General features: G+C 44.1%; 1 protein-coding gene across 1 annotated transcript; it reads right to left on the reverse strand.

Annotated features, from left to right (window-relative positions):
- Positions 1–19,202: 19,202 nt before the first annotated feature.
- On the reverse strand, positions 19,203–23,954 carry LOC124653083. Its single transcript, XM_047192139.1, has 3 exons — positions 23,752–23,954; positions 20,671–21,067; positions 19,203–19,853 (listed from the first exon to the last, which is right to left on the reverse strand). The coding sequence occupies exons 1-3, from the start codon at positions 23,952–23,954 to the stop codon at positions 19,761–19,763; spliced, it is 693 nt and encodes a 230-aa protein (XP_047048095.1). The 3' UTR covers positions 19,203–19,760.
- Positions 23,955–25,911: the final 1,957 nt, after the last annotated feature.

The following is a 25,911-nucleotide window of genomic DNA, read 5'->3' on the forward strand; positions in this document are numbered from 1 at the left end:
TTGTCGTTAAAGCTAAAGATCAAGAGATAACCACCTTTACTTGTCCCTATGGAACTTATGCTTATAGGCGTATGCCTTTTGGTTTATGTAATGCTCCTGCTACTTTTCAAAGATGCATGTCTGCTATTTTTCATGGCTTTTGTGAGAGTATTGTGGAAGTATTCATGGATGATTTTTCTATCTATGGGAATTCTTTTGATAGTTGTTTGCGAAACCTTGATAAAGTTTTGCAGAGATGTGAAGAAACTAACCTTGTTCTTAATTGGGAGAAATGCCACTTTATGGTTAATGAAGGAATTGTATTGGGACATAAAATTTCTGAGAGAGGTATTGAAGTTGATAGAGCTAAAGTTGAAGCCATTGAGAAGATGCCCTATCCAAGGGATGTTAAAGGTATTCGTAGTGTTCTTGGTCATGTTGGGTTTTATAGGAGATTTATTAAAGATTTCTCCAAGATTTCAAAGCCTCTTACTAATCTTCTTCAAAAAGATGTACCTTTTGTTTTTGATGATGATTGTAAGGAAGCTTTTGAAACTCTAAAGAAAGCCTTAACAACTCGCTCCTATAGTTGAACCTCCTGATTGGAATTTGACCTTTTGAAATTATGTGTGATGCTAGTGATTTTGCTGTAGGTGCTGTTCTTGGACAGCGAGTAGATAAAAAATTAAATGTTATTCATTATGCTAGTAAAACTCTTGATGCTGCTCAAAGAAATTATGCTACTACTGAAAAAGAATTGTTAGCTGTAGTCTTTGCTTGTGATAAATTTAGATCTTATATTATTGATTCAAAAGTTACGATTCATACTGATCATGCTGCAATTAGATACCTTATGACAAAGAAAGATGCTAAGCCGAGGCTTATTAGATGGGTACTTCTTTTGCAAGAATTTGACTTACATATTGTAGATAGGAAAGGTGCTGATAATCCTGTTGTCGATAATTTGTCTAGATTGGAAAATATTGCTTATGATCCTGTTCTCGTTAATGATAGTTTTCCAAATGAACAATTGGCTGTAATAAAGGTGAGCTCGCGAGACAGATCCTTGGTATGCTGATTATGCTAACTTTATCGTTTCCAAGTACTTGCCTCCAACCTTTTCAGCTCACAGAGGAGGAAATTCTTTTATGACTTGAGGCATTATTTCTGGGATGACCCACACTTATATAAAGAAGGAGTGGATGGTATTCTGCGAAGGTGTGTTCCCGAATATGAACAACAAGAGATATTGAGTAAATGTCATGGTAGTGCTTATGGAGGACATCACGCCGGAGATAGAACCGCGCAAAAGGTTCTACAATCAGGTTTTTATTGGCCAACTCTCTTCAAAGATGCAAGGAAGTTTATTTTATCTTGTGATGAATGTCAAATGGTTGGTAATATCTCCAGACGCAATGAAATGCCTATGAATTATACTCTTGTTATTGAACCGTTTGATTGTTGGGGATTTGACTTCATGGGACCTTTTCCCTCTTCGAAAGGTAACACTCATATACTTGTTGCTGTTGATTATGTTACTAAATGGGTGGAAGCCATACCTACAAAAAGTGCTGATGGTGAGACCTCTTTAAAAATGCTTTTAGATATTATTTTTCCTAGATTTGGAGTACCTAGATATATTATGACCGATGGAGGTTCTCATTTTATTCATGGAGGTTTTAGAAAAACTCTTGCTAAGTATGGTATTAATCATAGAATTGCTTCTGCTTATCACCCTCAAAGTAGTGGTCAAGTAGAACTATCAAATAGAGAAATTAAATCTATCTTGCAGAAGACCGTTAATAAATCTAGAAAGAATTGGGCTAGTAAATTGAAAGAAGCACTATGGGCTTATAGAACTGCTTATAAAAACCCCATGGGAATGTCACCTTATAAAATGGTTTACGGAAAAGCTTGTCATTTACCTTTAGAACTAGAACACAAAGCTTATCGGGCTGTTAGAGAATTAAATAAAGATCCTAAACTTTCCGGTGATAAGAGGTTGCTACAATTAAGTTCTCTAGATGAATGGAGAAGTGAAGCTTATGAAAATGCTAAACTTTTTAAAGAAAAAGTTAAAAAATGGCATGATAGAAGGATCATCAAAAGAGAGTTTAATATTGGGGATAAAGTCCTATTGTATCGGTCTCGTCTCGTATTCTTTGCAGGGAAATTACTCTCGAAATGGGAAGGACCATATGTTGTTGAGGAGGTGTATCGTTCAGGAGCAATTAAAATTAGCTCTCTCCAAGGCAATGCTATGCAAGTGGTGAATGGACAAAGACTCAAACATTATATCGCAGGTGATTCTTATAATGTTGATGTTGATATTATTCAAGTGGAAACACCGGAGGCTTTCATCAAAGGACAAATTGACAGTCCGCCAGAACTCAACTTTGAATAGGTAACAATGCTGGTAATGAAAAGTTCGCGATTTACTTTCCGAACATTATTTTTGCTGTTTTTAGAAAATAAGAAAAATTACGAGATCGAAACGGAGTGGAAAAGACGCACGAGGGGGTGACACCACAGCCGGCGCGGGCCCCGGCCGGCCGCGCCGCCCTATGGTGGCACCGCCTCGTCGCCCTTTCCGACTCGGTTCGACCTGGTACTTTCCGTTTGTTCTGAAAATTTTTACTATAAAATCCCCCGGACCCCTGGAGGTCCGTATATCGTTTTCTCGACGTGTTTTGTTTCGAGCTGTTTCTGCCAGGATCTATTTTCAATCTTGGAGCACCATGGCCTCCGACAACAAGGACAAGGGGTCTTCAAAGGAAGAAGTGAAAAGGGTGTCGTCAAAACAAGAGCAACAAGCTGTGGGGAGTAAGCAAGTCTTGGTGGGATCTGTTGATACTCGACGTTCTTTCTCTCATAACTTGCAGGGACCTTTACCCCCTGCTCTTGGCCTCGACTCTTTCCCTGTGCTGGAAGAAGCTCTACGGACTACCGATGAGTTTTGTGGTCAATACCGGGCTCTAAGAAGAGAAGTGGAGATACTCAGGGAGGAGAATCACCGACTCCGTAGAATGTTGGGATATTACTTGATGCCCGTCACAGGTTCTCCATCGCCGACTTCAGATAACAATGAATCTCTTCGAGACTTAGTGCAGATTTGCCAAGCTGAGAAGTCGAAGTCGAAGGAGATCTGTAAGAAGCGCATGAGGGATTCATCACCACCATCGCCAAAGGAGTAATCCATCATCGGTATTGGCATCCCCTTGGTTTGTTCCAAGCTTGGGGGAGTGCCGCGGTATCACATTATCATTACCTTTTTACTTTTTACTATCAAGTAGTGTCATATCATGAGTAGGGAAGTTATCGTATGAGATGGGTTGCAGTGTGGAAGTATCTCTCCTTTAGTTTGTCTATGTATCCCTTGGTGTGAGTTATCGTTATGGAATATTAATGAGAAGTCTTATCATTTACATATTGCACACCTTATTTTAGTTTGCAATTTCTACTATATGATTGATCTTGATTTTAGTATTGGTACCACTTTGGGAGCATTAAGTAAATCTATTTGGTTTTGGCAAACTTAGCAATGGTCAATAGCAACAACACTTTGAGTTTAAGAAGAATAGAGGAAACAAATGTAGAAGATGTTATTATCTTTCTTATCGGTTCTTAGCTTAGTATTCTAAAGTTAAAACTGTTTGTGCTTACAAGTAAGATGCACGATTGTTTCTATCACTTGTATATTTGTTTGTTTCCCTCAACTCCTATGCTTGCTATTTAACCTTGCTAGCCAAAGACCTGTACTGAGAGGGAATACTTCTCGTGCATCCAAACCTGAACCCAAACCTATGCCATTTGTGTCCACCATATCTACCTACTGCATGGTATTTTCTCGCAATTCCAAGTAAATACTTCATGTGCTACCTTTAAACAATTCAAAATTTATTACTTCTTATTTGTGTCAATGTTTTATAGCTCATGAGGAAGTATGTGGTGTTTTATCTTTCGGTCTTGTTAGGCAGCCTCCACTAAAGGACTAGTGGCTTCATCCACTTATCCTATAATTTTGCAATAAGAGCCGGCAACGGGGTTCCCAGCCCCAATTAATCAACTTTCATTAATAATTCTCTTCACATGTTTTGCCCTCGATTCATCAGTAAGCAACTTAATTTTGCAATAGACACTCCTCCATGGTATGAGATTGTTGGAAGGCACCCGAGGATTCGGTTAGCCATGGCTTGTGTAAGCAAAGGTTGGGGGGAGTGTCATCCTTAAATAAACTAAAGTACATGTGTAAACAAAAGAGAAGAGGGATGATCTACCTTGCTGGTAGAGGTAACGTCCTTCATGGGAGCCGCTCTTTGGAGGTCTGTTTGGCAAGGGGGTTAGAGTACCCGCTACCAGTCGTTGACAACAACAAACACCTCTCAAAACTTTACTTTTATTCTCTTTATATGATTTCAAAACTGAAAAAGCTCTAGCACATGATTTAATCTCTGCTTCCCTCTGCGAAGGGCCTGTCTTTTACTTCATGTTGAGTCAGTAAACCTATTTCCCTCCATCTCAAGCAAGCATTTGAGTTGTCGTGATCAAACTATTATATTGTGATTTGCTTCATCATGTCTTTACTCTTTCTTGTTTAGTACAAGTTTTACCCTGAATGAATATAGCTTTGAAAGTCATCAATGATTAATATGATTGGGTATGCAAGTTTACCATAAGCTTTAATATGAGAGTGCTGCTCAATAGATAAGTATAATCTGTTAACTGTTCTCTGACCAAGAACAAAGTTTGCCATCACCAATTATGATTTCTTATGCACCTTTATTTGTGATTACCTTATACTTGTTTCAAGTTGAGTTATATGAGGAAGTTGTTTACTATAATGTCTTGTGTGAATGAATATGATGCTTCTTGTCCGTATTTTATTTATCGACTCTTCACTCCATAAACATGTGGTCCTGTTTATCGAGTTCGGCTCGCTTGGGGACAAGCGAAGTCTAAGCTTGGGGGAGTTGATACGTCCAATTTGCATCACTATTTTATATCATAATTTGTCTGTTATTCATTGATATATTTCATATTGGGACACAATACTTATGTTATTTCATCTATTTTGCATGTTTCATGATTATTTGGAGATCGAGCACCGGAGCCGGATTCTGCTGGAAAAAGCACCGTCAGATGCAATATTTCGGAAGATCAACTGTGGAAGGAAGTTTTACCAAAAATCCTATTTTTCCAGATGACGAAGGAAGCCAGAAGGGGGAGCCAGTGGACCCAAGGTGGGCCCACACCATAGGGCGGCGCGGCCCATGGCCTGGCCGCGCCACCATGTGGTGTGGGGCCCCCTCAGCCTCTTTCGCCTCCTTTTCTTCGTGAAACCCTTCGTCCCGAAAACCTAAGCCACAGAGGAATCCTCACGAAGGGTTACAGCCGCCCTCGCGGGGCGGAGAACACCAGAGAGAAAAGAGCTCTCCGGCGGGCAGGAATCCGCCGGGGAAATTCCTCCCGGAGGGGGAAATCGACGCCATCGTCACCGTCATCGAGCTGGACATCATCTCCATCACCATCATCATCATCTCCACCATCATCACCGCCATCTCCACCGCTGGACATCGTCACCGCTGTAGCAATTTGGGTTTGATCTTGATTGTTTGATAGGGGAAACTCTCCCGGTACTGATTTCTACTTGTTATTGATGCTATTGAGTGAAACCATTGAACCAAGGTTTATGTTCAGATTGTTATTCATCATCATATCACCTCTGATCATGTTCCATATGATGTCTCGTGAGTAGTTCGTTTAGTTCTTGAGGACATGGGTGAAGTCTAAATGTTAGTAGTGAACTATGGTTGAGTAATATTCAATGTTATGATATTTAAGTTGTGGTGTTATTCTTCTAGTGGTGTCGTGTGAACGTCGACTACACGACACTTCACCATTTATGGGCCTAGGGGAATGCATCTTGTACTCGTTTGCCAATTGCGGGGTTGCCGGAGTGACGAAACCTAAACCCCCGTTGGTATATCGATGCAGGAGGGATCGCAGGATCTCATAGTTTAAGGCTGTGGTTAGATTTATCTTAATTACTTTCTTGTAGTTGCGGATGCTTGCAAGGGGTATAATCACAAGTATGTATTAGTCCTAGGAAGGGCGGTACATTAGCATAGGTTCACCCACACAACACTTATCAAAACAATGAAGATTAATCAACTCGTATGTAGCGAAAGCACTAGACTAAAATCCCGTGTGTCCTCGAGAACGTTTGGTCATTATAAGTAAACAAACCGGCTTGTCCTTTGTGCTAAAAAGGATTGGGCCACTCGCTGCAATTATTTCTCTCGCATTTTACTTACTCGTACTTTATTCATTTGTTACATCAAAACCCCCTGAATACTTGTCTGTGAGCATTTACAGTGAATCCTTCATCGAAACTGCTTGTCAACACCTTCTGCTCCTCGTTGGGATCGACATTCTTACTTATCGAAGATACTACGATACACCCCCTATACTTGTGGGTCATCACTCTTTGCTTGCTAGATTGCGACAACTCCCGTCATCAATAATGACCTTGCAAGCTTTATCAGGACCAACTAGTGCCTTTGTTTGGAACAAATTACAGCGCTGTGTAGATGCACTTGACTGCACATTAAGAACACGCTGCAAGACAACAATAGTTTGAGCTTCAGAAGGGAAAGCATCATAACCATCACTATCATAATCATCCTCATCTGGAGCATTTGGATCAACATCATCTCCAGTTTCATACTCATTGTCCTCATTAATTATCATAACTTTGCGATTAGGACAATCCTTCTTGAAGTGACCCTTGCCACCACATGTATGACAAACCATATCACGGTTGCACGCTGTCGACATGTTAGAACTAGTTCCACTTGCTGCAGGAGCGGGCTTCTTTGTGTTGGTGACACTGGAGACCGGCTTGCTAGACGAAGTAGGAACATCTGTAGGGCGCGAAGATGGCGCCATGGAGGGCGGCGCACGGGGTGTGTAGCGCCCAGCGCCTGTAGCACGGCCCTTCATTTGCAGTTCTTCAGCCAACTGTGACTCAGCTTCTCTTGCATGATGTAGTAGCTCATTCATAGTAGCGTAGCTGTGATGACGCACAATGCCCTTGATGTTAAATCTGAGACCATTCAGAAATCGCTGTAGTATCATCTCAAGAGACTCACGGACACGGGCACGCTGCATAAGCATCTCCATCTCCATGTAATAAGCATCAACCGTCAACACACCTTGTTTCAATTGGGTCAACTTGTCAAAGACGGAACGCAAGTAATTGGTAGGCACAAAACGAGCTCTCATTGCCGCCTTCATAGCACGCCATGTGATAATAGGCAGCTCACCATCTTCTTCTCGAGCACTCACAAGTCCATCCCACCAACGCAATGCATAGCCATCAAATTCAGTGGAAGCAAGCTTGATCTTCCTATCTTCAGTATAGTCAGGATGTAAACGCCATAATCTCTCAATCTTCAGCTCCCATGTAAGATATTCTTCAACATCAGTACCTCCTTCAAATCTGGGAATTGAGAACTTGGGTTTACCCAAACCATCGTCTTGTTGTTGCAGAACACGTTGGGCTCCGACGGGGACAAAACCACGACCACGGAACGCATCACCAACGCCACGTCCAAGACCACGACCAACACCACGCCCTTGAGCATTAGCAGCTTCAGCATTGTCACCTTGCACACTGCCATCTTCATCAGGTGGTGGTTGTTGTTGCACCATTGTACGTATCTCACCAACGGCGGTTGTCAAAACTTGTATAGATGCTTGAAGAGTCGTCACCGATGTGTGAACGGTATTAACCGCTGTAGTAGTCTCATCGACCTTCAAGTGAACACTCTGAATATCCTTGTCCAACGCTTCATTGGCTACACGAATTTCACGTTGTAGGTGATCACGTAGTGCCTCATACTCCAGCCAAGTAACTGTCGCTGCTGGATCCTTTTTCCGCATCACATCAACATTCTCGGTAGAAGACATGATTAGTAGGTTAGTGCACTAAACAAAAATCTTTGGTGGTACTCTCACAACTCACTCAAAACTGATAAGAAAGGTAAATCTTACCGCTCCAAAGTGAATTAGTATTGCTTACCAACTTGGATTGACGGACTAGTGCACGGATGTAGCGAAGCGAATATCAAGGGTATAAGAACAAATCACACGACAAAGCAGGATATATGTGGGGCTGTAGGTGGGCTACCTATTTGCACCAATAACAAGCTCTAGCGCTGACCGTAGACAACCAATGATACTCACACAAGGCGATATAATGGGGCAATGCAACGATATGTGGGAAAAGTTGCAATGCACTAGAGAGACGCTAGCAAAGCTCAACGAGACAGGCACAAGATTGCTCAACTACGGGTGCAGTAAAGTAAACTTAGGCCTTCACTTGATTCACTAGCACAACACTTTTCTTTTTGGATTTTTCTTTTTGTATAACACACGCAGCTATGTAGCTCTTTTTGCTTCTTTTTTTTTTTTGACTCTACTCCTTGATAATACGGCCAACAGAAATTGCAAAGCACCAAAACCCTAACGAGCAGCCTGTCGAGCGGTAAAACTAGTCTCTTCTAGGGAAGTTCCTAGTCACTTTATATCGAAAGGCTGTGTCTATGGTTGGGAACAAGCACACTGTACGCTATGTGGACTCGGAGTAACAAAACTGACACACTATGATAAACTAAATGATAGAGAAAACACAAACCCTAACAATTCTACTAGATGAAAGATAAAGATACGCAAAAACAATTACAAAAAGCAACTAAAACTCGAAATTAGTGCAATCTAAGGCTATGGCAAACCCTAACCCTAACTTTTTATGGCTTTTCTGGATAGGAAAACACTCACAACTCAACTATGGGGTGGATTGTGGATGGCTTACCGAGGAAAACTTGAAATCTGATACCAAGATGATAAGGGGTGGCCCGATCTTCTCAGTAAGCGACGGGTGGTGATGAACACACGATGGTAGCAGCGGATGGAATCGATGATGATGAGGAGGATAACTTGTATGACGCCGACGAAGTCTCTCGATTGATTCCTGATGCCAATGCAACAGCTCTCAACCCCGCAAGATATTCGCAACTCCACACACTTGCGCACGTAGCCGCCGACCACGAAGCGGTAAATTGCAATCTTCTAATCCCCAATGGAACAGCAGATCACACACAAACTTTCGCAGCATAAAACTCCGCATCGATGCGAATTGGAGAGTAGTATTCAATAGTTTTGCAGAGCAAACAACTAAGAACTAGGGTTTATCTTAAACGTGGTCTAAAGCAACTTTGGGGGCGTCCCGAGGACTTATATAGGCGTTCGGGACGACCTCGTGTCGAAAAAGTACGGAAATAACCGACCCAGCAATAGATCCGGTCGAGACGGACTCGGACTCGGCCGGTCCGGGGGCCGGCCGACCGGCCCGGGACCGGGTGGTCCGGTCCTAGACCGGGTCTCGTGGACCGGGCGGAAACCGGACGAAGGGTCCGCGTTCCCTGGATGTTGCCCGGATGGCACCGGTGCAAAATCCGGTTTGCCACCGGGTGGCCCGGTGCCACGGCCGGTCTGACCGGGCCTGGGACCGGCCTGAAGAACTCCTCCTCTCGCGCATGCCTCCCGCTCCTCCCCTCGCGCGTCCATGGGATGTCTTCACGTCCAGCTCCATGTCCAGCCTTCACGTCCAGCCTTCTTGTCCAGCTGCTCCTCTCCTCCTCGTGCGATGCTTGGTTCCTCCTCATACCTGATCATACATAAATAATACGACTTAGGTAATATAAAGTTCTCGTCGATCAAAGTATCGTTTAGGAACAAGTTCACCTGTTGTTTAAGTAGCTTCGCACGAGCTCGTGTCATTGGTCCAATCCTAACTTCATTGGACTTGAGCTTCACAGCTTCATCTTCATCTTGCAATGACGGAGGTAGTAGTGAGGTAGGGATGTCCTCATCAGAAACCCTCCAGAACGCCGCCACATCGCGAAACTCCGTCTCGGGAGCCAGAAGTCTCCGTTCTGGCACTCTGCCGGGACGGGGAATTGGAGGAGATCATCGCCGCCATCACCACCGACGCCTCTCCATCGACCAGCCATGTTTCCCCCATCCATGTGTGAGTAATTCCCCCGCCGTAGGCCGAAGGGGATGGTAGGGATTGGATGAGATTGGTCATGTAATAGTCATAAGATTGTTAGGGCATAGTGCCTAGTATCCGTAGATGTTACTTTTATGATATTGTTGCAACTTGTTATGCTTAATGCTTGTCACTAGAGCCCGAGTGCCATGATCTCAGATCTGAACATGTTATTGATTCATGAAGATATTCGTTGTTTATGATCTTACCTGCAAGTTGTATACACATGTCGCTGTCCGGAACCAATGGCCCCGAAGTGACAGAAATCGGGACAACCGGAGGGGATGGTAGTGATGTGAGGATCACATGTGTTCACGGAGTGTTAATGCTTTGCTCCGGTACTCTATTAAAAGGAGTACCTTAATCTCCAGTAGTTTCCCTAGAGGCCCGGCTGCCACCGGCTGGTAGGACAAAAGATGTTGTGCAAGTTTCTCATTGCGAGCACGTACGACTATAATTGGAACACATGCCTATTGATTGATTAGTACTTGGATACCGTTTTATTATTATCTGCAAATGCCCCTGCTTGATTGTTACATGAGTTTCTCTCATCCATGCAACGCCCGTTCATCCGTCCCCGTGCCTACAGTATTTTAATCCTGTTGTTTACTATAATCACTACTGCTGTCTTTGTTACTCTGCTGCTGTTATTTTACTACTACTACTATAAAATTGTTACTACTGATAAAACTCTTGCGAGCAAGTCTGTTTTCAGGTGCAGCTGAATTGACAACTCCGCTGTTAAGGCTTTCAAGTATTCTTCGTCTCCCCTTGTGTCGAATCAATAAATTGGGTTTTACTTCCCGCGAAGACTGTTGCGATCCCCTATACTTGTGGGTCATCAAGACTATTTTCTCGGCGCCGTTGCCGGGAGCATAGCTTTATTTGGAAGTTCACTTGGATTGATATTGTTCGCTGCAAATTCTCCATCATGGGTAAACCTCGCGATACTAAGGTCGCCATATTACCATCCACTACAAGAAAAGGTACAACTCGAGTACCTCTCGCTGCTCTTGATTCACCATCTCGTGATAAGTAAACTTGTTTCACCACCACAAGCTTCAAATGCCGGTACTTCCGCTGAATCTGAAAATTCCTCTTATAATTGTGATGATGCTTCTACCGTGCTTGATAATGATGGTTCGTTAGGATCTTTTCTAGATGCTACAATTGCTAGGTCTAGACAAATTGAAAATACTCGAAACTCCTAATGAAAATGCTGTTACACTCGTTAATTCACTCGAGTCTCGTTGAATACTCTAGTGATGATCTTGATGAAGATTATGTGGAACTTAATGATGATTTTATTGAAAAATGCAATGCTACTACCGATGCAAGAAAAATTAAAAAGTTGCTTGTAGAACATGTCGTTAGATATAAACCGTCTCCCGATCCTAAATTTGCCACATCTCCTATAAACATTAAGGATAAAGATTATGATTTTTATCTTGATCTATCTCATATAGCTATTGTTGAGAAAACACCCTTTTGTGGTACCGAAAAAGAAAGTGCCGTTGAACACATGATTGAGTTATCTACTCCGAGTAGCTTGTTTTCTCGATGATGTTAAGAAGCGTACTTACTTTGTTGCTAAAATCTTTCCATTCTCATTAAAGGATGACGCTAAAACTTGGTATAATAGTTTGCCACCTAATTCTATTAAAAGTCCAAAAGAATTGCTTGATGTTTTCTTCCGGAAATACTTTCCCGCTAGTGCTCAACATATTGCTTTGCGAGAGAATTTATAATTTTGACCAGGAAGATGGAGAGAAATTGCCCGAGGCTTGGACGAGATTTTGCTCTCTTATTAGAGCTCGGCTCGACCATGATTTGGAAAAACATGATTTACTTGATATATTTTATAGTGGACTAACCATTGAGTCTAGGGCATACCTGGATAGTTGTGTTGGTTGTGTTTTCAGGAAAAGAACTCCAGACGACGCTGAAGAATTATTGGCTAAAATAGGTCGGAATCATGATGATTGGACTACACCTGAACCAACCCCAACACCGATACTGAAGAAAAGGGGTATGATTAAATTAAATGATGAAGATATGAGGGAAGCTAAGAAGTCTCTTAAGGAGAAAGGTATCAAATCCGAAGATGTGAAGAATCTACCTCCTATAGAAGATATATGTGAGATAATTCCCCCTTCACCCATGATTGAGGTAAACTCCCTTCAACGCTTTACTAGGGAAGATATTCCGTATTCAAAACCTCCTGCACAATGCTTAGATGAGTTTGATAATTATATTGTTAAGCAAGAAAATTTTAATATGAGAGTAGAGAATCATTTAATGGAAAATTCTCGAGCTATTAGTGAATTGCATGATATTGTGGAGAGAACCTCCAATGATGTTAAGATGCTTGTTAAACATTTTCATATGGTTCAAACTCAAATTGATCAACTCACTAAAGTGCAAAATGACTTGTTGGGAAATAATGCTAAAGAAAAACATGCTTATGAAGTAACAACTAGAGGTGGTGTTTCTACTCAGGATCCCGTATATCCCGAGGGACATCCCAAAAGAGTTGAACAAGATTCTCAACGAACTAAAACTAGTGCTCCATCTAAGAAAAAGAAAAAGAAACATAAGAATGTTGTAGAATCCTCTCGAACCTTGTTAATGATCCTAATAGTATTTCTATTTCTGATGCTGAAACTGAAAGTGGTAATGAACATGATAATAATAAAGATAATGATAAGAATGATGCTTCTGATAAAGAAGAGGTTGAAGATGAACCTGAAAAGCATGCTAAAAATAAAAAGTATACTAAAGAAGATTTTATTGCTGAGAAACATGGTAATGAAAGAGAACCTTGGGTGCAAAAGCAAATGCCCTTTCCTGCTAAGAAACTAAAATCAAAGGAAGAAGAACACTATAATAAATTTTGCGATTGGATGAAACCTTTATTCTTGCAAATCCCTTTGACTGACGCTATTAAATTGCCTCCTTATTCAAAGTATATGAAAGATATTGTCACTAACAAAAGGAAAATCCCCAATGAGGAAATTTCCACTATGCTTGCTAATTACTCTTTCAATGGCAAGGTTCCAAAGAAGTTGGGCGACCCAGGTATAATTATGTTAAAACTGCTCTATGTGATTTGGGAGCCGGTGTTAGTGTTATGCCTTTTTCTCTAAACAAAAGACTTTATCTAGATAAGTTGATACCTACTGATATATCTTTGCAAATGGCTGATAAATCTACTGCTATTCCTGTTGGTATATGTGAGGATGTTCCTGTTCAAGTTACTAATAACTGCTTGATATTAACTGATTTTGTTGTGTTGGAAATGCCTGAAGATGATAATATGTCTATTATTCTTGGGAGACCTTTTCTTAACACCGCAGGGGCTGTTATTGATTGCAATCAAGGAAAAGTCAATTTTAATGTTGATGATAGGGAGCACACCGTCTATTTCCCCAAGAGAATTGAAAAGGCATGTGGAGTTAATACAATTTCTAATGTGAGAACTATCAAAGTGGGAACTATCGATTGTCCTATATATGAGCCTAAAGAAGAATATCAAACTCTTATGATTGGATCCATATCAATACAATTCAAGAAGATGGAAGGGAGTAGGCACCAACTCAACCAACAAGAATTGGAGGTGCAACAGGTCATGAGAGTTCACCGAGAAGAAGGAGTATACCCCACTTACTATCCGTGCGTGGATTTTATGAGAAGTGCAGGGATCTTGCAGGATGTTCAAAGTTTAATCTCTCGTGCAGGGTTGGATGATTTTGTTGATGGTGAACCATGCCAATATGCAAAACTGACTATGTCGTAGTGCAGGATTTTAAATTCAATTGGTCACGATCTAACCCCATGGTCCAATACAAAATTTATAATAAAACCGTCAACTTGCCATTCAATGATTTTTGTGCAGCAATCGAGTGCCGCAATGGGGATCATGCGAGAAGATAAAGGGATCGCCGCAAGAGTTCTTGGACCTTTTCAAGATGATTTGTCATGGAAGAAGCTTCTCGCAGGATGGTGGTAAAATCAGTAGCATTCATTTCCCAGCTATTCGTTACTTTGCTTATTTCATTACCAAGTGCGTTCTAGCAAGAAAGAATGGAAGTAAAATATCTATCCAGGGTCTAGCCTTTCTAGCTGCGCTGCATTACAAGGTAATAGGACTTATAACTTGGGTGCTTTGATAGCCAACAGACTTGCTACTAACCGTGAGAAGGAGGAATTTGTGGAGGTCTCATCGCCTCTCGCTTATTAGCTATGCATAATGTAGAACCTCACCATCTTGGTATTCAGCTCCCCATAGAGAAACTTGACATAGTCTCCATGATTAAGCATGAATTTGTTTCTGATTCGTCTAATTTGAGCAACCTGTCTTATAGAATAACATTTTACAAGAAATCTTGGACAATGACTAATAAAACTGAAAATTAGTAGGATTGGCTGCACCTGCTCTGTTTAACCTTGATTCCAGGGAGGATTGGTCAATCACGGAGGGTGAACTGAAGGCATACATAGAGAGAGATGGCCATCGTGCAAGAGACAACACGGATGAGGTCGAGGAACACCTCGACTCGTCATCAGATGCAGCAAGCTCTTCGCATCAACACGTTGGGCATGAGGAGCCTCCACGCTTTTCTTCTGCATCGGTGCCTTATTATGACTACTCCATGTATGATCCACCAGCATGGAACCCAGACCCTCGCTGGGGTTGATCTCCACTTAGGCCAAAAGCCTAAGCTTGGGGGAGGTATACCGGAATCACTCATTCTTTGCATATTATGGTTGCTGGATACTTGTACATACTTGTTTAGTTTCTTTGAGTGGTTTTCTAATGAGAGGGAGATGATATTTGGGGAAGTGCTGCCTGAAAACAGATTCTGGACTGTTACTAGAAAAATTCGTGCGCACAGCCAGAACGTTATTTTGAGCTGCCAATTTTTTTGCATGTTCCCCAGGTTGTTATCTAACTTTCATTAGTTGAACACTTTTCGAGCTGAGCAACGTAAGATTTTTGTAAAAATCGATTTCTGTACTGCTGTCAGGTTTTGGCAGATTTTTGCCATCTTGTTTTTCTGTGTTTCTTTTAGTTTTCATTTTCTTGTTTTTGCTTTGTTTCTTTCCTAAAACACAAAATGACCAAAAATATTTCTGTTGTTTCTCTTCACCACTTGTTTACTTTAGTTTCTTGCATTTGTTTCGCTTTATTTGCTATTTCTAGTTTGCTATAAGAAAACCCAAAAAGATTTTGCTTTGTTTGCTTGTTTCCTTTTGTTCTTGTTCTCAAATTCGAAAACACCAAAAATATTTGCTGTTCTTCTTTGGTTTTGTAAAGTTCATTATGAGTTGAATGGTCTTCGGTGGCTGGAGCGTGGTTTTCATTTCATATTATCCAAGCTACACAAGTGAAAGGCAATAATGACGATATTCGACAATCTGATTGTGGTGAGAGGCTGGTATGAAATCTATTTGTCTTCATTTTTGTACATATACTCATCCATGTGAGCATGCTTAGTTGGTTCATGTGAGGTATATGTCATTTAAGAAAGTCTAGTAGTTCATGATCTCTCATGTTAGCTCCAATTTATTAATATGAGTAGCATGTCATGGATGTTTGCTTGCATTGTTTTATTCATAGATAGGTATGATATTGTGGTATCCTCCTCTCGAATAATTCGTTTGAATTAACTTGGCACATGCTCACGCATGCATATGACTGAACAAAAGTCAATTAAGCCTCGATGATTTACATTGCTTCGTAGTTCTCGTATCACTTTTATGCCTCAGTTAATTTATTTTGCCGCAAGCATGATTATGACGAGCTTATTGCTCTCTTGATTTGTCGCTCCCTAGTCTTTTGCTAGCCTTCGCTTGTACCGAGCGGGAACGCTGCTCGTGCCTCCAAACACATGAAAACCAAGTTATTCCGGAGTGTCCACCATAAATACCTATGCATGGCATTTCAAACCATTCCAAGTAAATTCTCATGCGCTACCTTTAAACCTTCAAAAATGCTTCTCAATTTGTGTTAATGTTTCATAGCTCATGAGGAAGTATGTGGTGTTTAACTTTCAACCTTGTTATTTACTCTTGACGGACTTTCATATGGACTAGTGGCACATCCGCTTATCCAATAATTTTGCAAAAAGAGCTGGCAATGGGGTTCCCAGCCCCGATTAATCAAACTTCATTAATAATTCTCTTCACATGTTTTGCTCTGATCCATCAGTAAGCAACTTAATTTTGCAAATAGACACTCCTCCATGGTATGAGATTGATGGAAGGCACCCGAGGATTCGGTTAGCCATGGCTTGTGTAAGCAAAGGTTGGGGGGAGTGTCACCCATAATGAAACTAAAATACGTGTGTAAACAAAAGAGAAGATGGATGATCTACCTTGCTGGTAGAGATAACGTCCTTCATGGGAGCCGCTCTTGAAAGTCCGGTTGGCGAGGTAGTTGGTGTACCCATTACCATTCGTTGACAACAACAAACACCTCTCAAAATAACTTTACTCCTGTTTTACAAATGAAAAAGCTCTAGCGCATGTTAATCCCTGCTTCCTCTCGCGAAGGGTCAATCTTTTACTTTTATGTTGTGTCTCCATCCTTTCTTTGAGCACTTTCTTGAGAGCATAATCTGTCATTCTTAGTATAATATGCTTGTCTCAAAATATGATTGATTGTGGTATAACTTTGATGCTTTTATCTTTGACAATCACTATTTCTAGTCTTTCTATGAACTTCAGAGGTGCCCGAGCATTTATGTTTTGCTGATCAAATATGGGCAAGCGAGATACCACTCTATCATACTCTTTTATGAACATTGCAATCTCGCTTATATACATGATTCATGATGCTTATTATTAATTGTTGGTACCTTTCCATGATTGACATAGCTATTGGATGATCTTATTTGCATGTATCTTATTATGAACTGTCTAAGTGTTAGCCATAGCATGAGAATATTTACATCATATGAACAAATGTGTTCGTGAAAGTTCTTTTATCGCTCAGTTGTTAACTGAATTGCTTGAGGACAAGCAATAAGCTAAGCTTGGGGGAGTTGATACGTCCAAAACGTATGTACTTTCCCGAACACTTTTGTCTGTTGTTTTGCCTCTAATTTGTGTATTTTGGATGCAACTAACACGGACTAACGCTGTTTTCAGCAGAACCGTTCCGGTGTCTCGTTTTTGTGCGTAAATCCAACTTTCGGGAAAAACCTCGGGATTTTGACAGAAGGCCCTATTTTCCCGTAAAACTCACTGGAGCCGAAGGGCAAGTCAGGTGGAGGCCCGAGGGCCCCACACCATAGGGCGGCGCGGCCCAGGAGGGGGGCGCGCGGCCCTAGCGTGTGGCCCCCTCGGCCGACCTCCGACGCCCTCCTTCGGACTATTATCGGCCTCGACCTAAAAACGCACGGAGAGAAGTCGAAGTCGCCAGAAACCCTCCAGAACGCCGCCACATCGCGAAACTCCGTCTCGGGAGCCAGAAGTCTCCGTTCGGCACTCGCCGGACGGGGAATTGGAGGAGATCATCGCCGCCATCACCACCGACGCCTCTCCATCGACCAGCCATGTTTCCCCCATCCATGTGTGAGTAATTCCCCCGCCGTAGGCTGAAGGGGATGGTAGGGATTGGATGAGATTGGTCATGTAATAGTCATAAGATTGTTAGGGCATAGTGCCTAGTATCCGTAGATGTTACTTTTATGATATTGTTGCAACTTGTTATGCTTAATGCTTGTCACTAGGGCCCGAGTGCCATGATCTCAGATCTGAACATGTTATTGATTCATGAAGATATTCGTTGTTTATGATCTTACCTCGCAAGTTGTATACACATGTCGTTGTCCGGAACCAATGGCCCCGAAGTGACGTAAATCGGGACAACCGGAGGGGATGGTAGTGATGTGAGGATCACATGTGTTCACGGAGTGTTAATGCTTTGCTCCGGTACTCTATTAAAAGGAGTACCTTAATATCCAAGTAGTTTCCCTAGAGGCCCGGCTGCCACCGGCCGGTAGGACAAAAGATGTTGTGCAAGTTTCTCATTGCGAGCACGTACGACTATAATTGGAACACATGCCTATTGATTGATTAGTACTTGGATACCGTTTTATTATTATCTCGCAAATGCCCTCGCTTGATTGTTACATGAGTTTCTCTCATCCATGCAACGCCCGTTCATCCGTCCCCGTGCCTACGTATTTTAATCCTGTTGTTTATTATAATCACTACCGCTGTCTTTGTTACTCGCTACCGTTATTTTACTACCGCTACTACTATAAAACTCGTTACTATCGATAAAACTCTTGCGAGCAAGTCCGTTTTCAGTGCAGCTGAATTGACAACTCCGCTGTTAAGGCTTTCAAGTATTCTTTGTCTCCCCTTGTGTCGAATCAATAAATTGGGTTTTACTTCCCGCGAAGACTGTTGCGATCCCCTATACTTGTGGGTCATCACTCCCGCCGCTCTCTCGCCTCGCTGTCGCCCCCAGCGCGGGCGGTAGCCGGGCGGCAGCGGGCGGTACCGCCCGGCGCCAGCCCCAGCGCCCCGCGCTCGCGTCCCGCCCCACTCCCGCCCGCCTCCCACCTCCCCACGGGCGATAGCGCCCCGCCAAACGCCCGCGTTGGCACCAGCCTAACGCCGGCGAAAAGCCTCCCAATCCTCACGCGCGCCCCAGAACCACAAGTGGGCCACCGCGCCACGACACCCCAACCACCGGCTTGTCACCGCGCCTCCACCGCCAGGCCGCCGGCGATCAACCACGCTGCCTTCCATCTCCCGTGTGCTAGCCGCCGCCCCACCACGCCTCCGGCGTCAGGATGCAAGTGGACATGTCCGTGGTGTCCGTCGCACTAATTGCAGCAGCCGTGTAAACATACTTACCTGTCCGCGGAGTCCGTATAATTAGGTTCAGCTGTCCGCGGATATCTGCCGGTCATATACGGACGCGTAGCTCGCTCTCGCTGGAACGGGGACACGAGTACACGACGGCCTCCGTCTCGCTAGCGTGCGCGATCAGATGCATGGCTACTTGGCTAGGTTGTATACTGTTTCTCTAGTCTCCACAAAAATGCAACGGGCTGCTCTTTTTTTTTTTGGTAATTCGTTGTTACAAAAATATCTAGATATCAACAATTGGCCTTCACAACAAACTTGCATACAGTCCGTATTTCATATTCATGCAATCAAATATTCCAAATTACATAGGTTAAAACATACTCCCTCTTAGACATTTAAGGCTTCTCATCACCGCCGCTAACTCCTCGCCATCAACGATCTACATCAGCAGCACCTCACCAACTTCTCCTCTTCCTCGTCGTCGCAGTAGCAGGACACCTTGCCGACTCCAGTTGCCCGGATATAGCAGAGAAACTGGACAGCTCCTAGCAGCAAGGCACCGCTGGTTTCAGCACGTGTTGTTGCTCCGGCGACAACAACTGTGCCAACGGCGTCTTCCCACTCCAGCTGCTCCGGTCCTCCACGTGCACGCGCCATCCTCCAACTGAGTTCAATAAGCTCCGTCACCCTTGCTTTTCCATGCTGGTTGTCGTCGTGCTTGTCGGAGAAGAAGTGGAGAGTTCAATAAGCTCCGTCACCCTTGCTTTTCCATGCTGGTTGTCGTCGTGCTTGTCGGAGAAGAAGTCGAGCTTCTCCACGCCGTTGGAGAGCAGATCCATCACCCCCACTGAATGTCTACGGCCATGCCTTTCAGCTCCGTGAGTATGTCACTGAGATCAGATAGGGTATAGTCTTGCTTTGCCTTCTCAACCTGACAAGAATCATCAAGTCTTCATCAGAAAATACAGCAAACAAAGAAAACTACAACAATCAGTCTGTCATGCTACATGATTTGCTTGCATATTTGACCCCTGAAATGCAGGGAGTACTTAAAAAATGGATACTGCAGTAAAACAATCTGCTACTGTTATCGGTGAGGAATGAACATTTTGTATATTGACTCATTTTATTTGCTGTGAATGCTCTCAGTAGGTGCTCAACAGATGCAAAATCATCAGTAGCCTGCAGGACCGATGTGTTGTCTATCCCAGCTTTTGAAAATATTCCAACCTGAAAGTGTGGATAGATATTCATGTCAGGATGACAGTAAGCATGGAATGAGTAAGCAATGTTCTCTATATATTTTTATGAGCTAAGATCTAAGCTCTCAAATGGGGAATAACTCACGGACCAATTCAGACTCATCTAATCATATTCCACTATAGATCTGAGCTAAGGTAGCAGCATCTTTCACATTATCGATCGGGGAAGAAACAGACCTGCCCTGCCGGATTCATGATCTCCTTCTCCTCGGCAAGATTTCTCCCCGGATATGGGAAGAGAGCAGCAATTGGACAAACTTTTTAAAGTAAATAAGAATTAGCAATTGAGTACTAACAGAGAGCTAGCATCACAAACTTATCAACTTGCAACCTCTATCACATCTGTCCCCCTAGTACCCCAAATCCAGTTCTAGTGGTTCAATCAAACATCACCAAAGATCAGTAGACAACACAGGAGGATACAAATCGAATTCAAGATGCAGTTTCAGGTAGGGCACGAGATTGCAACAAGGGGAGGAATCAGACCTGCTCCTTGCTCTCTAGGTTGACGCCGATGCCGCCGCCGGGAAGCGCATCGAGGCCGAGGGGGCGCACGGGTTCAACGGGGCATGGCGGCGATGACCGGAGGTCGGGCGGTGGCCGGCGGCCAGGCCCTCGGCGGCGGAGACCTTCTGAGACCCTGTGATGAGCTCCTACGGTAGAGGGGAGGCACTGTGACGAGGGGGGAGGAGTGTGGAGGGCGGCGACTAGCTGGGCGCAGGCTAGCGGCGAGGAGCGGGGCGCCGACCCAGCGGTGGCGAACGGCGTGCCGCCGTGTCCTATCGAGGTATCGAGGGAGGTGGAGAAGTGGAGCTCTATTTCGTTCTTCCTTGTTTCTTTTTTTTTTTCGCAGGAAAGACGGACCTGGCAGGCTCTGCGGGCTCTGTCCGTGAGTCCGTATAAAACGAAAATGCTAAACCTACGGATGTTTACGGACGACTTACGGGCTGACAAGGCCTGATCCTATGTGGAGGCTGAACGGAAAAAACAACCGCGGAAAAAAGGAAGGAGCTGCCGCTAATTTTGCAACGAAAAGCTCAAACTGCTCCGTATGTTTTGACCTTCTTTGAGATCGGAAACTGCACCTTCATCGTGATCGGCCGGATGCGCATACGGAGAGCACCGTCTTCCTCAACCTCAACCTGCAGGTAGATCTCGCCGTCGTGCCGCCGGCCGAGCTGCTCCCCGGACACCGGACTTGCCACTAATTATGTGAGAAAGAGAAACTGCTACGTAAGTTTGGCACCTGATTCAGATCGGGGAAGACAGAGCTGCCTGCCTCCATGTTGTCGTCAATGCAAGGCCACATATCGGTAGCTCACTGTTTTCTTTAAACCGCATGCAGGTAGACCTTGCCGTGTCGTGCCGCCGGCCGAGCTGCTCGTTGTTGACGGACGCCCATCCAAGTACCCGGACTCACAGACGGCCAAGTTGCTCGAGTTGATCAAGAAGGTTTGCCATCATCCAGATCAACCCAAACTGAAAATCTGCAGGTTTGATGTCCATATAAATAGGTTAAAGTGTGTCATGTAATATCCTTCATGAGCTGAAATTTACTTTATGATTTGTAGGAATGGATGATCAAACTTGTAGTGTTCAAGATTCAAGTGACATGTCTATTTCAAGTGATGATGATGGCATTGAGCATCAGAAGAAAAGCAGCTTGGAACTTGAATAGGACCAGAGTGCAACTCAAGCAGATGTGTTACTTGAAGATCCAGAATTGGGGATGATATTTGACACTGAGAATGATGTGCGAGAGTACTACAAAAATTATGCCAAAGCAAAAGGGTTCGGTGTGACGAGAAGAAGCTCAAACAGAGACGAAAATGGAGAGCTGAGGTACCTCACAATTTGTTGCTCTCGTCATGGTAAGACTGAGTCCAACTCAAGAAATATATTGAAGCCAAAGCCAACAGCTGGGTTAGGATGTAAAGCTAAAGTTAATATTGTTCGTGGTCCGGAAGGAAAGTTCCATATTTCGACGGTCATTTTGGATCATAATCATACACTAAGTCCGCATAAATCTCGGTTATTCAGATGCAACAAAAGGTTGGACTACAGTGTTAAACGGAGGCTTGAGTTGAATGACCGGGCTGGAATACGAGTAAATAAGAATTTCAATTCTCTTGTTGTGGCAGCGGATGGTCATGAGAATTTGACCTTTGGTGAGAAAGAATGTCGCAATTATCTAGAGAAAACTAGAAGATTGAAACTTGGAAGTGGTGATGCCGAGGCCGTTCGTAACTATTTTATGAAAATGCAATCAGACAATCCAAACTTTTTTAGTGTCATGGATCTTGATGATGAATCCCGACTTAGGAATGTCTTTTGGGCTGATGCAAGAAGTAGAGCAGTATATGATTCCTTTGATGATGTCATAACTTTCGACACCACATACTTGGTCAACAAAGCCTTTTCAGCCATCGGTAATAGTGAGAAGAATTAGACAAGTATTCAAACTCCAACATATCTACAATGTATCACATTTGCCAATCAAGCAACAGAATACAAATTTGCCAATCAAACATGTTTCTTATTCATGATCACAGCATACATCATGTCACTTTATTTTAGCAGAACAAAGCTACCAGCTGCAGCATTTGCAATTTCTCATACATTTGATAGTTCAAATTCACACAAATGAGACCAAAAGCTGATGCTTCTGACTAGTGATCTCACGAGATGCTGCTTCTTGTAATCTACACAGCGAGACCACCATTAGCCGGAGAGGAGGAGGTCACACTGCTGCTTCTGAAGATAGCGAGCTCAGCTGTTCGCCACTGACGATCAATAGCGTTGAGCCGCCGAGGACGAGGAGGTCGCCCCCCAGCTGCAGAAGAGGGCGAGCTCGCCGCGCCGCTTCGGAATGCGGAGGAGGTCGTCACCGCGCTGCTTGTGTAGAGGCGAGCTCGCCACGCCGCCAATGACGACCCAGAGTTCGCCGATTCGCTTCCGATGAGGTGGAGGTCGATGCGCCGCCGTCAGATGAAGGGGAGGTCACCGGGGCACTTCATAAGAGGGGCAGCTCGCCGCTCTCCTTCCGAAGAGGTCGCGCAGCTTCCGTCGCCAGCGTCGCGGCGCAGCCACCGGCGAGTTGGAGATGGGGATCGAGGAGCAGTGCGGTTGTACAGATGGTTCTATCTCCTGCCCTCGTGGGAGAGATTAATTTTCCTTTTTCTATTTCCCTTTCATGGTTATGATCAAGTAATCCACGCGGGCTCCACGTCCGTCGCACGTCAGCGCGTAAGGAGTCCGTAGGCTGTTTAGTCCGTACGTGTAGCATTGTTGCGTATAAAATAGACGGCCCGTCCGTGACGTCGTTTCGCTATTTTGACGGACACGGACAAACAGATTCCACGGACGTCCGCGTCCATTTACATCCTGACTCCCGCGTCCCGCCTCCAACCTAGCTCGCCGCGCCCTCAAATACCCACAGCTCGCGCCGCCAGACGCCTGCACGAGAAGGCTCTGCCACTGGACAAGGTAGAGGCATGTAGAGGTCTGCTCCGAGACGAGGATGGTGTGCTAAGGGACGAGGAGGCGTTGCGGCGATGTCCGATGTACTTCGTGCGTGGCGACTTGATGCGCTGGGACACACCGCCGCACCGCATGGCTGAGATGCTGCGGGGAGGTGGGCCATCGAGCTCACGCGCGCTTCCAGCTGTAGCAGCCTCGCCGCCGTGGCGTGCATCCACAAGTGTGTGTTCAGATCTCGCGCCGATGTCCGCTTGTGTGCGTTGTACGCTGCACCATGGGGTCTCGGGCATCGTGCAGTGTGCCTTAGGCTGCGCTTGAGCTGCCACGAGGAGGAGTAGAGCGGCGCGTGGGATCCTCAGGTTGTCTGGCTTCCGTCGGTGGCGCTTCTTCCGGCCAAAAATGAGAGAGGGATTAATTGAGAGAGAGGAAAAGAAGACAGAGGGAAGAAAATGTGTGGGGGCTTTTTTGAAAAAAAACACGCATGTGGTACCTACTGGCGCTGACATATGGGGTCCACAACTTGCCATGTCATCAAGTACATTGCGGTTCTGGAACCCAGTGACCGTATGTGAGCACCGAGTCGTCTTTAGGGACCATAAATATGTATTCTTTATATACGATGACCAATTCGAGCCCCGCTCACAAGTTCGTCGACTAACCATGCATTTTACTCATTTTGATTCCCCAATCATAATCCGGATTGAATTCCAACATTGTACATTAGATTTGTTAATACAATATAAACTAGGGAGAAGTGTATATCGACACAAAGTGGAGTGGAAAGGAATCAAAGAGAAACAACAGCAGAGACACAAAAGAACTGAGGGTCAAGGAGATCGAAGAATTGGATCAATGCATGCCCCTATGGCTACCTACAAGAGAATAATTGTAGATTTTTGGCATTACAAAATTTATCTACACGAATTTTGAAAAAATGTTCTACATAAATTTTACACATGATATGAATCTCACTGGCTATATTTTCTATGTCGTAAAATATTTACACGCATGTTATGTTTACATGTGTAACGTGAAGGGGCCGTGGCGAAGCACGGGCATAGTATCGATTGTGTATCCTTCGGAAAAATAATAGAATCGATTGTGTATCCTTCGGAAAAATAATAGAATCGATTGTGTATCCTTCGGAAAAATAATAGAATCGATTGTGTATCTTTCGGAAAAATAAAGAATCGATTGTGTAGTGGATGCCAAATTAGCTAGTGGGTCATGTTAATGCGTTTGGCCCATATGTGACGGGTCACTTTCAATGACCTTATCTTCTTCTATTCTTACTTTTCCTTACAATAGAAACAAAGGAGAAGCCGGGAGACGGGGAGCGAAGCAGTTGCAGTTGCAGGGCTCACGTCGGAGCAGACTGGGTCAAAGAGCGGTGAAATGGGAAACACGGAGCAATTACAGATCCTGCATGCATGAATTGCAAGAGGAAGCAATTCAAGAGCTAAGTATTAGGGCATCTCCAGCAGCGCGACGCGTTTTAATATTCGCCATCGTCTGTTTGCTCGCGCTGCGGACGTTGTTTTTGTTCGCGCGTCCGTTTGCGTCTGGGGTCTGCTCCAGCGGGACAACGCATTAATTTTTTTTTCTTTTTTCCCTCTTCTCCATTAATTAAACATAGTTTCAAATATTACATTTTGAAACATAATTTTACACAAACTAACACATAGTTAGGAACATGGTTTACACAAATTAATACATAGTTTGAACCATGGTCGACACAAATATAAATTTTTTTAAAAAAGAAGCCAGTTGTGTTGATTTCCGTATGTTCGCTGCCAAGAAAGAACATTCGAGGGCACACCCAATCACCCAAACTGGAAAATCCAGCAGGAGGAGATGGTGCCCTTGTTGGTTCTACCGATGAGGCGAACATCCGAAACCTCGACTATCGGCTTCGTCCGGCCCGTAGCCGATTCGCCGCAAAGAAAGAACACTCGACGTTCTAACTATCGGTGTCGGAGCCGGAGTCGTCGGTGTGGTAGTGCTCGCGGCAGGCTGTGTCGTCGAACACCTTGACGGTCATCTCGCCGTCCCCTCGTAGAGGAAGGTGAGCTAGCAGCCGGGCTCGAGCGCGAGGTCACGGCGAACTTGTCCCACCCCGTGTGCGTGTACATGTTGCCCCGCCCGCCGAACAGCACCTCCACGGTCCAGCGGCGTGGCTGCAGCTGGCCTCTCGTAGCTGCAACTGCGCCGGCTCGACGCCGTCGACGAACTTGTCTGGTAGCCGCT

The sequence above is a fragment of the Lolium rigidum genome, chromosome 1 (assembly GCF_022539505.1).
Source record: "Lolium rigidum isolate FL_2022 chromosome 1, APGP_CSIRO_Lrig_0.1, whole genome shotgun sequence".
Taxonomy (NCBI): domain Eukaryota; kingdom Viridiplantae; phylum Streptophyta; class Magnoliopsida; order Poales; family Poaceae; genus Lolium; species Lolium rigidum.